At 38.2% G+C, this 12,117-nt stretch overlaps 2 protein-coding genes across 2 annotated transcripts in view; one reads left to right on the top strand and one right to left on the bottom strand.

Annotated features, from left to right (window-relative positions):
- Positions 1–6,655, bottom strand: part of LOC135165723 (headcase protein) — a 98,054-nt gene extending 91,399 nt beyond the window's left edge. Inside the window, exon 1 of the mRNA XM_064127297.1 lies at positions 5,026–6,655. Within this exon, the coding sequence (XP_063983367.1) occupies positions 5,026–5,756 (731 nt within the window). The 5' untranslated portion in view covers positions 5,757–6,655. The remainder of the gene's footprint in view (positions 1–5,025) is intronic.
- Positions 6,656–6,744: 89 nt separating this feature from the next.
- Positions 6,745–12,117, top strand: part of LOC135165703 (A disintegrin and metalloproteinase with thrombospondin motifs 1-like) — a 160,497-nt gene continuing 155,124 nt past the window's right edge. The window contains exons 1-3 of the mRNA XM_064127277.1: positions 6,745–6,876; positions 7,329–7,577; positions 7,665–7,800. The gene's annotated coding sequence lies outside the window, so the exon portion shown is untranslated. The remainder of the gene's footprint in view (positions 6,877–7,328; positions 7,578–7,664; positions 7,801–12,117) is intronic.

Genomic DNA, 12,117 nt, shown 5'->3' with positions numbered 1-12,117 from the left:
GTTGAAAAATATTTACTCAGTTGGTGGCGTATATTCTTCTACCAGCCGCTGTGGTGACCTTGACCACTGAGATAACTCTCATTTCACTCAACGCTGAAGAAAGGCGTAGGGACAAGTGCCCCATTATAGCCCCATAATACTTCATCTTCAAGATGTTCGTGCATTCCCAGACATAAAAAAAGCAGCTGATTTGAAACATAAATAATTTTTAGATTTTCACTGAGTCGAGAGGAATATGAATAATTTGTGATATCTCTTTCACGGCAATATTATTTAGCTGAATTGTTTAGATGTCAAAAAAGTTGAATACGTGACAAATTTCAGTGTTATCATTTTCTCTCTGTCACAAACATTATCAAAAATTTCCATAGGAATGAGAAAATTACGTCACACCTTCGCATGGTTGACTCGCCACGATGTGCTACGAAAATGAGAGATAAATTCTAAATGTGTTGATGTCATTAATTGACAGTCGAGAATAATTTACAATAATGATGATTAATATGAAAATGACAAAATGGCCCAGAAAAATACCAGAACTTGTTTCTTTGACATCAAATTCTTTTCAAATCAAATCAAATGTTTCTTTGAAAGAAAACTGAAATGCTAATAAAATATATAAGAATTTTATGTGCAGTATGAAGCTTTGACGACATATAATTTCTTGTCGATAATCCTGAAGACAGAAAGTAGCCCAGTGAAATGTTAAACTATATTACGAGAACAAGATAAACTGAATTTTTTTTACTCATATCATGGACTGTACGGAATAGAACGCAGTACTACCCAAAAAAAGACCTTGTCATGTCCGTCAAATAATGAAAAACAACTGCTATCTCTTTTCCTCTTCCACAACTCTCTCCCCTGTCATCTTGAATTTCCCTGATGTAGACAAGACAGAGATGAAACGAGTCTTTATCATCTACCTTACAATCGTATAACCTTGAGGCATATGTAACTGGTGCACATGTGAAACGGATAATTCCCCCCGTCCATTCATGACAAACGTAACCCAAACAAGCGAGAAAAATAATCAAAAGAGAAAGACAGAAAGAAGAGCACAAATACGATTACGAAAGCAAACCAAACAGCCTAAATGTGATAACCAGAATTTTTCACGAAAAAAACATGTTCCATTTTTATGTATTATCTATGGATGATGAATGACTGTATCAATATTTTCATAAATTTTCCACGAATAAACGGAAAAACCTGTGAAATAAAATGTTTACATTCATTCATTTTTCACCTACAATCATTCATTTTTATTGCATTTTTTTTACACACATATGCAGTCAATATGTGCAAAGGTAAATAAACATGCGCGGGCTATACATTAAATATTTGCATTTTCAGTTATTAAATTACGGGATATTAATTAAATCACCATCATTTTTCATTCTGGTTTCCCAAATAAACTGAAAAATCCGAATAAAAAAAGTTTGCTATTTCATCCCTCATCTACAATCATTCCTCTTTCACTGCATTTTTTTTAGGCACATCGTTTATCATGACTCCGATCTCTACAATTTCCCGAGGGATATGAATCTCTTGATTCACCAGCTTATTCGCAATTTTGGCCCCTCCCCCTCTATCCTCTTACCAGTGCAAATCGATTATCCACGGTAGGACTGACGCCCCCACCCCCGCCCTAACTCTGAAGACGAAAACGCAACCGAAGAAAATTTCTTCCTCCGTCAGTGTACATCCGGGACAGTGGAGAGAAAAAAAGAGATGAGAAAAAAAATATCCCGATGGGAGGCAGAAGCGCGAAAGAGACAAAGGAGACTCGAGAGGATTTATTGCCGACGTAAAAGTGGCCCTGTTTATTCCCCTAAATGTGAGCCCACCAATGCGAGCAATTACAGGAATTTTCACTGAAATACAAACACCAAGAGAATTGAATGAAGATGAATAAACAAACGTAAAAATGTTGATTTCAACTATTACAAGATCCAAAAATATCAGGAATTTCGCGAAATATGAACTGAAAGCACCAACTTTCCAGTTCCCAAAATATTCCTCTTCAGATGCATAAAAACCACCAATTAATTTATCAATTTATTAACGGAAACACGTACCCAAGAGTTTATTTCAACTGTTGCGTAATTTATAGCCCTGCAGATTGGTATTTAATTGAAAATTGAATTCCTATTGCTATTGAAGAGAAAGGGATTTTAAGTTTTGAGAATTTAAATTCCTCAACAAAATTAAACACTCAATCAAAACCTGAATATTGAGTAGTAAATTATGTAAAATTTGTAATAAATTCAAAATCCTAAGGTCCCATTTATCGAAATGTGCTCGATCCCTATCAATATTCATTGTGTTCTCAGAAACAATAACTTTTCAATGAAGAAAACCCTTTCACTTTCAGTTCGGCATAACTGAAGTCAAAAATATCTTTCTAATCGATTTCATGTTATTGAATGTATATTTTATCCATCTATCAAATTGTAAAGAGTTTATATCGCCTCTTTGTTCGTGTAACACTCGCTACTTAACTGAATCGAAAACAATCAAGATTTACAAAAATAAGAGCACATCAATCGATAAGAAAAATATCAATTTCAATCATCGAATTTGTCGATAAAATGCCAGGAGAAACAAACATTGAAAATAGATTTGATTAAAAAATGGGTGTATGCAAATTTTAAACAATCTCGGAATCTTCATCGAAAAATACTCATTTACATAATGAGTTTTTAAATGAATTTCTTCCAGTAGTTTTTCAACTGTTTAAAATTGGAATTTGCATTCACACTACAAAATATTAAATAAAAAATTATTTTAAAGTATTATTTCCGATTATACCGCTGCTATTTCGCCAAAAAATTTCAACGCAAAAGGAGTAAAATGCCGTAAGTTCCCCTTTTGTGTTCCGTAAAACCGCAATGGCTTCAAATTTCACGTAAGAATTTCAACCCACTGCCATTCTATTTTGTTTTTATCCATAGGGTCGCTTTTAAATGCACCTTGGGCCTGTGCGGCTTCGATGCGGTTGGCCTTGGGAGTCTCTAAACCCCACCTCCAATGAACGAGTAGTCCCAGCGCCCGCCTCGTGTACTGGTGGCCCTGAAAAGGTGGCCCACGGTCAAGGCTACAACGCGCAAGCCCTTACTCCGACTCACCCTGCTGCCCATCGCATGCATACCGAAGAAACCCATATTCTTATCTCATCAGGCCCTTTTCATTATACCTATTATCACAGACTAAACGTTCCCCCCGTCGCTGAATCTTCCCCTTTTGTTAACAATTACGTGAATAAAAATGGATGAGTTAGGCAGGTGTAAATCTTCAGAAAAAAATCCCACTGCCTTATTTGTATTTCCGTAATTAAATATAAGAAAACGTGATTATCACGTGGAATACAAGTGTAGATGGGAATACCACTTGACTTTGTTCATATTTTTCGTTTATTATAACGACTTCCTCCCTAATTCAAACCAGAACCTTGAATAAATGAAAAATAATAACTTCTAAACGTCCTGGTGAACTGAAATGATGTCACAACTCTAGTAAAGATGTGACTTCACTAAAACTGAAATTCCTCACGTCTTGAGCTCCTTCAAAGTGAAACCCTCAATTCGATTAATTCTATTGTAAAAAACAGGCAATTCTACCACTCCGCCACGATAAAATCCCCATCAATTACAATCAATATTGTCAGATCGACGATCAATACCAGTTGCCCCCAAAAATATCGTTGAAAATCATCGAGAATATCATCAACATATTATCTCCCCATTGAACTTAATTGGAGGCTCGACACCATAGCTAGTGGCTCAACCCTCCTCTGCACTTATTGCTCATTTTCCCTCGATAACATTTATTGCCAAGTGAACGATACCATTAAGCCACTGAAATAGGACGGGTTTCCAAGTAAAGTATCTAAATATAGAATTAATCGAACCACCGCGCGAAGGAAATAGGAGGCCAACATGCGTGAGTATTAGAGCGAACGAGAGGGAAAAAAAAATAAAAAAGAAAAAAAAATAACGAAACTACTTCTGATGGTGATTGTAAATGTGTTGATGTTGCCTGACGAAGGCACACACTGCAGCAGCATGACCTACGCTGAGTGTGGAACAGGGAGGGGAAAAGAAGAAAAAAAACTTTCATTCAGTCTGAGAAGTTGTACTACAACTACGTGTCAAACTAGGCGGCTTTTCGGCGAGTAAAATTATTCCAAGGGAATGAAAATGATTGGAATTAAATTCCGTGAATCGTGTATACAGAACTCGATGTACCGGTGTTTCATGTCTAGTTTTTAATGGATAAGAGGAAAGGGGAGGGAGACATACGACAAACAACAAACCAGGTCCCATGGATGGACCGGTTCCACTCGGCGACAAAGATAACTTGGAGGGAGGCGACTTGTGCATTGAACCAACACAAAATCAGTCGGACGTACGGGTTCTGGTGTTTGATTTCATGAGGACTGAATCCGTTCTCAATCGTGATAGAATTTTTATGGATCGAGTTGAGAGGAATGATGGCGAACGAATTTTGTTATTGAGTTGAGTTCGATTGCCGGAATAAAGCTGAAACGAGTTGAATATGTGTCAGTGAAAGATTCAGTTTGGGGAATTTTTCAATTATTGTCCAGTGCGAATGAGCTTGCAAATTATTTGGGAGATTTGTCCATCTCCAGAAATCAGTTAAAAATCCGAGATAACATTTCTCGAAATGTGTTTAGTCCCTATTAATATTCCTGAAATGGTTTTTTTCAAATTTAAATGTAACGCCGCAGAAAAATCATATTTGCATCGAATGCATAAAACAACGCATGTCATAAAATATTTGAGCTGATATGTCTAATCCCCTTAAAATTGTTAATTTTCAGTGAAGAAATGCCTTCAAATTTGAGTACAATGTGACCCAAATTTCTACTGAATCCCATTTTCCTCCACCAGTAGAATAGTGACTAAATCTTTCCCTCACAAATGACAAAGGGTGAATTCCCACCTGACTCGTGCCCCTCCCAAATATCCCAGTAACCAATTTTCTAAAACGTAAACTCACCGAAGCCGATGATCCCCAAAGAACTCGACCCTGCTCTTCTTCTTGACAAGCATCTGGGGCTGATGAAGTGGGCTGACACTAGTCTCACTGGTAGCGGGTGGTGAACAAGAGCCATTGCTAGAAGACAACGACCCAGCGCGTCCCCTAGACTCAATCAACTGTGCCTCACTGGGCCGATTACCATGATTACCATGTGGTGGCCCAGCCGAAACAGCAAGACTAGGTCTGGTATTCTGACGATTGCGTCTCTTCTTCTTCTTAGCATCAGCCTCATCAGTACGACAACCAGTTGCATTAAGACCGGGTGGCATCCAATCAAGATCTTTCTTAAGATGTCCACGGCCACACCGACAGCCACAAGCCTTGAAAGCAAGATCATAACCTTTTTTCGTCCAGAGATTCTGATGACGCTGACGCTCCGACCAACTTCTAGCTCTTCCACAGTTCTTAAGATACGTAAGAACTGTCTGTTCCCATGCATCAAAGCACTCACGATGCATATACTGTCCCATTGGACAGCTATCATTGTTACAAGTTACTTTGACAACATCCTGAAGGACATTGAGACGAATTGGCGTGTCATTACGAAGGCACTCACCAGTTGGTGTACAGCAGTGAGTTGTCCCCATGATGCTGGGGCCATTACCAAAATTCTCCATTGTCTCGTGATTACCCGCCACTTCTAGGAGTCCACCGATATGACCATTACCAGCGTGACGCCTCGGTGCCATGATATCACCTCACAACGCCACAAAATCACAAACAAAATTCTCTCGTATCACTGGCTCTCGAGGACCTGCTCAACTGTCGATGCACAACACAATGTTTATCAGATGGATGCGAACCTACTGGAGCATTCCTGATGTTGCTAACAGTCACTCTACGTTCAGCTCCCATTCAATGGATATTCACTCAGAGTTCAAGGACTTCACGGAATTGTTTTGCTCGAAAGATGACGAATTTCGGGACGATCACTGGTTATTTGTATTTTTGTTTTTTTTTTTGTCGGAATCTGGAGGTTAAATGGCTTTCCGATTAGTTACGATTGAAATAAACTCGATTAATCTTGGGTTTATGATTGATATAGCGGCACCAACACACTGGACAGCGTTCCCCGATGATTGCCGGCACAGAGCGGGCACTCGAGTGGCGGCGCGCGTCGATCTTCGTTGAGGCACGACGCACGAATGTCAGGGTCACCGCCGCAGCGCGCGGTTGTGCGGCTGGGGGTATATTATCACACTATTCTCACTACCAATTCTCTTTATACACTGTCTCCTCAGCACCAATCAACAAAACACTTGTCTCTGTAATAATTGTTGTTAATATTCCAACGAAATGTTCAATCACAAAGGAAAACAAAATCCGAATTATTTGAGTTCAATTGTTGATCAAAGAAATGTTCGAACAACTCACTGGATTTTTGGGGTTTTTTTTTCTCTCACTCTCTAATGTTAGTTTTGGTATAAAATATATAGCAGCGCAGAGGGACACACGGAGCTCTCCCTGGCACTAGTAACACTGAAGTGACGACAATACGTGTGGCAAGCATGCGGTGTGCCGATCGGTGCTACCGAGGCTCGTCTACGGGCGAGCGCGAAAGTGAGATCCCATTGGGTGAAAGCGAAAGCTGGATGGTGGGGGTCACGGCTAGTGCGCCAATCGATGCACGCCGTTGCCTGGCGTTGTGTTCCCCCCCACAAGCCCCCCTTGAGTGACGCGCTCGCTAGTTGTCTCGTTTTGTCAACGCGTCTATGAATATATTTTTTTTTCTTCGAGATGTTCCGAGATTTTTGGCGGCATGAACCCGCCGACAATTCATCATGAATTACGACGTCATCTCCGTTGTAGGTGAGGATAAACACAAGTGCATTATTTATTATATATTTTTTATCGGGCCACGATAATAATGGGTAAGCGGTGATTATCATGATGCTTCCTTTGTTCGGGATGAGGTGAGATGGCCGCGAGCGTCCTTTGGAAAAAATATTGCGCGTCATTTATTTTTAAGGATTGTCTATTGAAAATAATATTCGAGAGCTCATCTTATTGAAATATACAGTGAGAAAATGAGAAAATCGCCATAAATATTGAGCGTTATTTATTTGGAAGGCTTGTCGATTGAAAATAATATTCGGGAGTTGAGTTTGTTGATGTAATCAGTGAGAAAATGTGGGAAAATGGTCGTTAACGCCCTTTGGCAAAAATATCGCGCGTCGTTTATTTTAATGGGTTGTCGATTGAAAATAATATTCGAGAGTTCAGCTTATTGAAATAATCAGTGAGTGTACATCACTTACCAGGGGATTATACGAGCACAGGAATAACAGTCAACGCTGTGCTGGCACGTAAACAACAGGCCGGCGTTCATTGCCACGATTTTCGGAATTGGTGTGTTGTGGGAGAATAGACGGTGGGATAGCCAACATGGCGTGCCTCATACGCTTCATTTGGAGTGTTAACGGCAGAGGCTAAAATTCCAGCATCCATTTTCTTCAAATGTCCACAACTGGACACATTTAAGGAGAAACGGGAATACTTAGTGCGAGATGGTAAGAATACGTGCATCATATATGGTTTCATTGGCAGGTAAACAGGGGTTTAATACTGATTATCATGTTGTTCTCGTTTGGTTGCAGTGTTTGGAGAATACAGAGGGTAGAATATTCCAGTGAAAATGCCTGAGGTGTTTTATTTTGGGTGCGTGGTAATGGAAACAGTGTTGGTGTATTCAGTGTGTTGAAATCAGCGGAGAACCACTCGCTGCAGGATCATGTGAGTACAAGTATTGTTTATGTTTTTATTTGGAGGTAAATAATTGTTTAATCGCAATTATAATCATTTGAAAAATTTTTTCGATTGTTTTTCGGAAAAATTGAGGCTAGAATATGCAAGAAAATATATTTTACATGCTTTATTGTGGATACTCGACACTTGAAAATAGGGTTCGAATATTTGCTTACTAACATATCAAGAACTGAACAGAAATGCGGATAAAATAACCTCTCTCCGTCCTTCATTCACAATTTATCTCGCTCTCCCTCTTGTCATTTGAAAACAAATGCAAGTCTTTTCTCTCATGTACAGTGAAGTCTTTCATCTCTTATCATTTCGATTGACCCTCCTGCTCCATACATCAACTTTGGGAATTATAAACGAAAACAGTTAAATTGGATAGTTGGATTTATTTCGAGATATTGAACGTTAGAATTATCGGGACAACATTGATCAGGTGTTTTATTTTGGAGACTTGGCACTTAAAAATAGTATCCGACTGTTCACATTATTAAAATGTCACCACAAATAAGTCTATAAAACAAGCTCTTGCTCTGTCCTTGCCATAACACATCTCTCTTTCTCTATCGCCAAGTAAATATGGTAGACTTGGCACGGTACAAGCCAAGAGAACTTTTTTCTTTGTTCCGTACGGTTTTTTTTCCTTTCATAGTCTTTCTTCTTTCTCCACATTGGTTGGATTGACCCTCTCGCTCTTGAGAACAAGCGAATTTGGGTCCTCGTGCATCCGCAGATTCTCTCTGTGTCGGTGTTACACGTAGGGAGAAATGGGAAAACAAGTTTTACTTGTGAGAATCTTTCGTACGTGTCTGGATGAGACGAATTTTTGGCCTCTTGTGAGAAGTTATGCCATACGTGCTAGAACGACTCATCTCGAGACACTTGTTATACCGTCATGTTGAATCACTTGACCTCACGTGACGTTGTATATGTGTGGAGATTTTTCGAAGGGGCTTTAACCATTTTTGCTTTTGAATGGAAGCAGCGTGTTCGTAAAGGCCCCAATTTTCAATTTATTTCGTCAGGATAACCAGTTTTGGCTTCAGAAGTTCGAATTAGTGTACAGGGTATCCCACGATGGATTCTTCTCGTGTGAGGCTATTGAAGGAGATGCTCTTGAAGGGGAGAACTCCCTTTCCACTTTTGGAATGGAGCAATTTTTTCTCGCTTTTTGGAAAATTACTACAGGCGCAGCGGGACAAGAAGGGGAATCATTGTCATTGAGCTCTGCATATGTGAGAATTAAACCTGTTGAAAGGAAAAAAGAAGAAAAAATGGATCTAGATCTTGATATTACATTGGATGAAGGGCAATCTTGTAGTAAAAATTAGTAACGGTGCTCCATTTTGGGGGTTTACAAAAAAATTATCTGACGACTCCGTACAACTCAACATTTGCAACAAAAATTCTATACACACGTGGATAATTTTTATTAAGCTGTAAACAAATTTGATTGAGTCTTTAGGTAGTTTTTCTCTCAGTCCTAGATAATGGGTAAAAAAGTTGGGTTGGGGCAATGGTGGCTATATTCTTGAAATTAATTTAAGCTTCTTTATCATAGAAATTTCGTTCAGAATTAAATTGATGATTTATTCGCGGAAATATATCGCCTCTGGCGTGATGAAACTCATCTACTACTTATTCGGAGATGGTTTTCAATAATTTCAATAATTAATTCTGATCGGGATTTTTTCTCATATCTGTAACCTCACTCGTGGCTATCGCTGATACTTTATTTATAACGCTCGGCCTGCGGTATTACATTGTAACCATATACGATAGCGTTGTCGATCGAACGTCATTTACGATTCACTGGGGAAGTTGTGGTTTTTTTGGGCTTTATTCAGGCTTGGAGAGGTTTTGAGAGGGAAAATTCATTTGGAATTTTTTCAAAGGTGATATTGGGATTTCATATTGGCGTTTTTATCAATGATTGATTTTTTTTTGTGAAATGATGGAGCAATTCATCTTTAATTCAAAACTAATAAATTTTTAGTCGAAAATATTTATAATATTTCCAAAATTCATTACAATTCATCTATATTTCCGATTTTTCAACTTTTAAAGTTTAAATGCAAGTTAATAAACGTACTAGCTCCATGTTAGAAATTAGTCGTAAATTAATACCTCAAATTAAATTGATGAAGAAAATTTTTGGATAAATTTACGAAAATCATTTATAATTAGCAACGTCCAAATGAAATGCCAAATTATTTCAAAATGCGAAAAGGGTTTTTTTGACAGTTATTAGCAAAGGTAACAGGATATCATACCACTTTCTCTGTATATTTACCAGTGCGAACGGTCGGACGTGTCGTTTAAATTGCGAGTAGAGCGATTCCCCCTTTAAATTTAGACCAAGGTCGAGTGTGGAGTCGAATTCGAGGGGGAAGAGTTGGATTTTTTATTTTTCAAATTGTCCAAGTCAATCGTGCTACGAATATCAGAGGATATTTTTTATCATTCCTCCTCTCTCTTATTCCCCTCGTCCATTTGTTGCACATAAATTTTTTACTTTTCTTTTGTGGCTGACTGCAGCCCCTCTCTCACCTCAAAATTTTATTTATTCATCTCAGACGACGACAACTGTATCGCCAACCGCGATAAACACGTAAATTCTTTCCCTTGGTACCCACCCCTCGGATTTATTTGAATCATGAGTCTGGCGTGAGAAAATAGCGCACTTTTATTCGCGTGAACGAGTGTTAACTGGAGAGTGAGAAAGAAGAAATTTATTTTTATTCGATTTTAGTTCTTATTGGCTGTCGGTGGCTATGACCTATGCTATAGAAGGTTTATCAGTTTATTGAGGCTTATCTGAGCGCGATATAGCGACTCACAGTATTGAGAAATGAAAAAAAAAAACAAAGTGAAAAAATCATCACTCGCTGAAATAACATAAATACAATCACTCATAGTTTATCTCACTAAAAAAAACTCGTTACGTCAATTTGTGTTATCTCGACGTATGTATATTGGCTTATCTCCAATCGAGTCAACACTAATGAGGGTATTTTATTTATGATGTTTTCTTTCGGGGTATCAGAATTAATTAATTCCCTCTACTACGTTGAATTTTTTCATTTCATTAATTGATTGATTAAGTAAATCATATTTCCTATTGTTTTTTCAATGATGAACTTATTGTGATTAATTGTTCAGATTTCATGATACTAGTTTATTACCACTTTATTTATTAGAAATTATCCTAAAGAATCCCAGATCTCTGGAATTCTCATCCCCCAGTTGCTTTACATTTCATAATTTTATTCGATTTCCAAAGACATTAAAATTTTCACCACTTTTTCAAAATTTATCAGTAACTATCCACAGAAGTTTAATTTTATCAGGCACTATAATCAATGAAATGAACAATTTGGTTACTTCTATTGATGAATTTTGGATAGACCATTGACAGAAATCCTCACAACATCAAAACAAATAAATAGAATAAGAGGGGGAATTGGGATTGAATCATCGAGTGACTCACAAAGTATTGAATTTCGCATTGACCCAATTTTCCCTCGTCTCCCTTATTCTGACCCCAAATAAGGGACATACCACGCGGATTAAGGCCTCATCACCTTGATTTCCCCTTAAAATGCACGAAAAAAAAAGCATTGAATTCCCACGATTGTTATAACGCACATATGTAGACGTCTGGAGCACTCACCTGAGATGTGTAACAGAGAATAAATCATGGGCACAGCCACACGACGATGCAATTTCTTTTCTCCAAACATCATAAGGCGCGGTGTTGTGTACAATCTCGTATGTGCGTCGGAGCCCCACTGTGTACAAATGCCGTTCCTGGAACACCAAGTTGGAAACGAGATATGTCTCGGATTACACATTGCATAATTTTATTGCCAATCGTAAAGGCTTTGAAAGGAGAAACCCAACACGATGATCAGAATGGGGGGGGGGGAGGGTAGGGGATCGCGAATCAAATGGGAATGGATGTTGTGAGCGAATTGTGATGAGAATGTGATTCTTTTTCAGCTGTTGAATGATGAATATGAGGTTGTAGATGGTAACCATTGAAATATCGGTCAAAGGTGAATATTAATTTTTGATTTGGAATCTTACAATGAGATAGAATCAATCATAAATAATCATTGTTTACCGGAAGTGAAAGATGTGCGTCTGCTTTGCTAAAAGGGAATTTAAACATGGGAAAGGGACTTTGAAAAATTCGTACATTTTCGGGTAATTAACAGAAGCAAAGGGAAGGTAATGCGAAAGGATAAATAGTTTAATTAAATTACTAAATAATCAAGGTGATTGACAGTTGTG

Source organism: Diachasmimorpha longicaudata, chromosome 1 (genome assembly GCF_034640455.1).
Source record: "Diachasmimorpha longicaudata isolate KC_UGA_2023 chromosome 1, iyDiaLong2, whole genome shotgun sequence".
Lineage (NCBI taxonomy): Eukaryota > Metazoa > Arthropoda > Insecta > Hymenoptera > Braconidae > Diachasmimorpha > Diachasmimorpha longicaudata.
The sequence above is the reverse complement of the archived record's forward strand: the minus strand, read 5'-3'. Positions and strand labels throughout refer to the sequence as shown.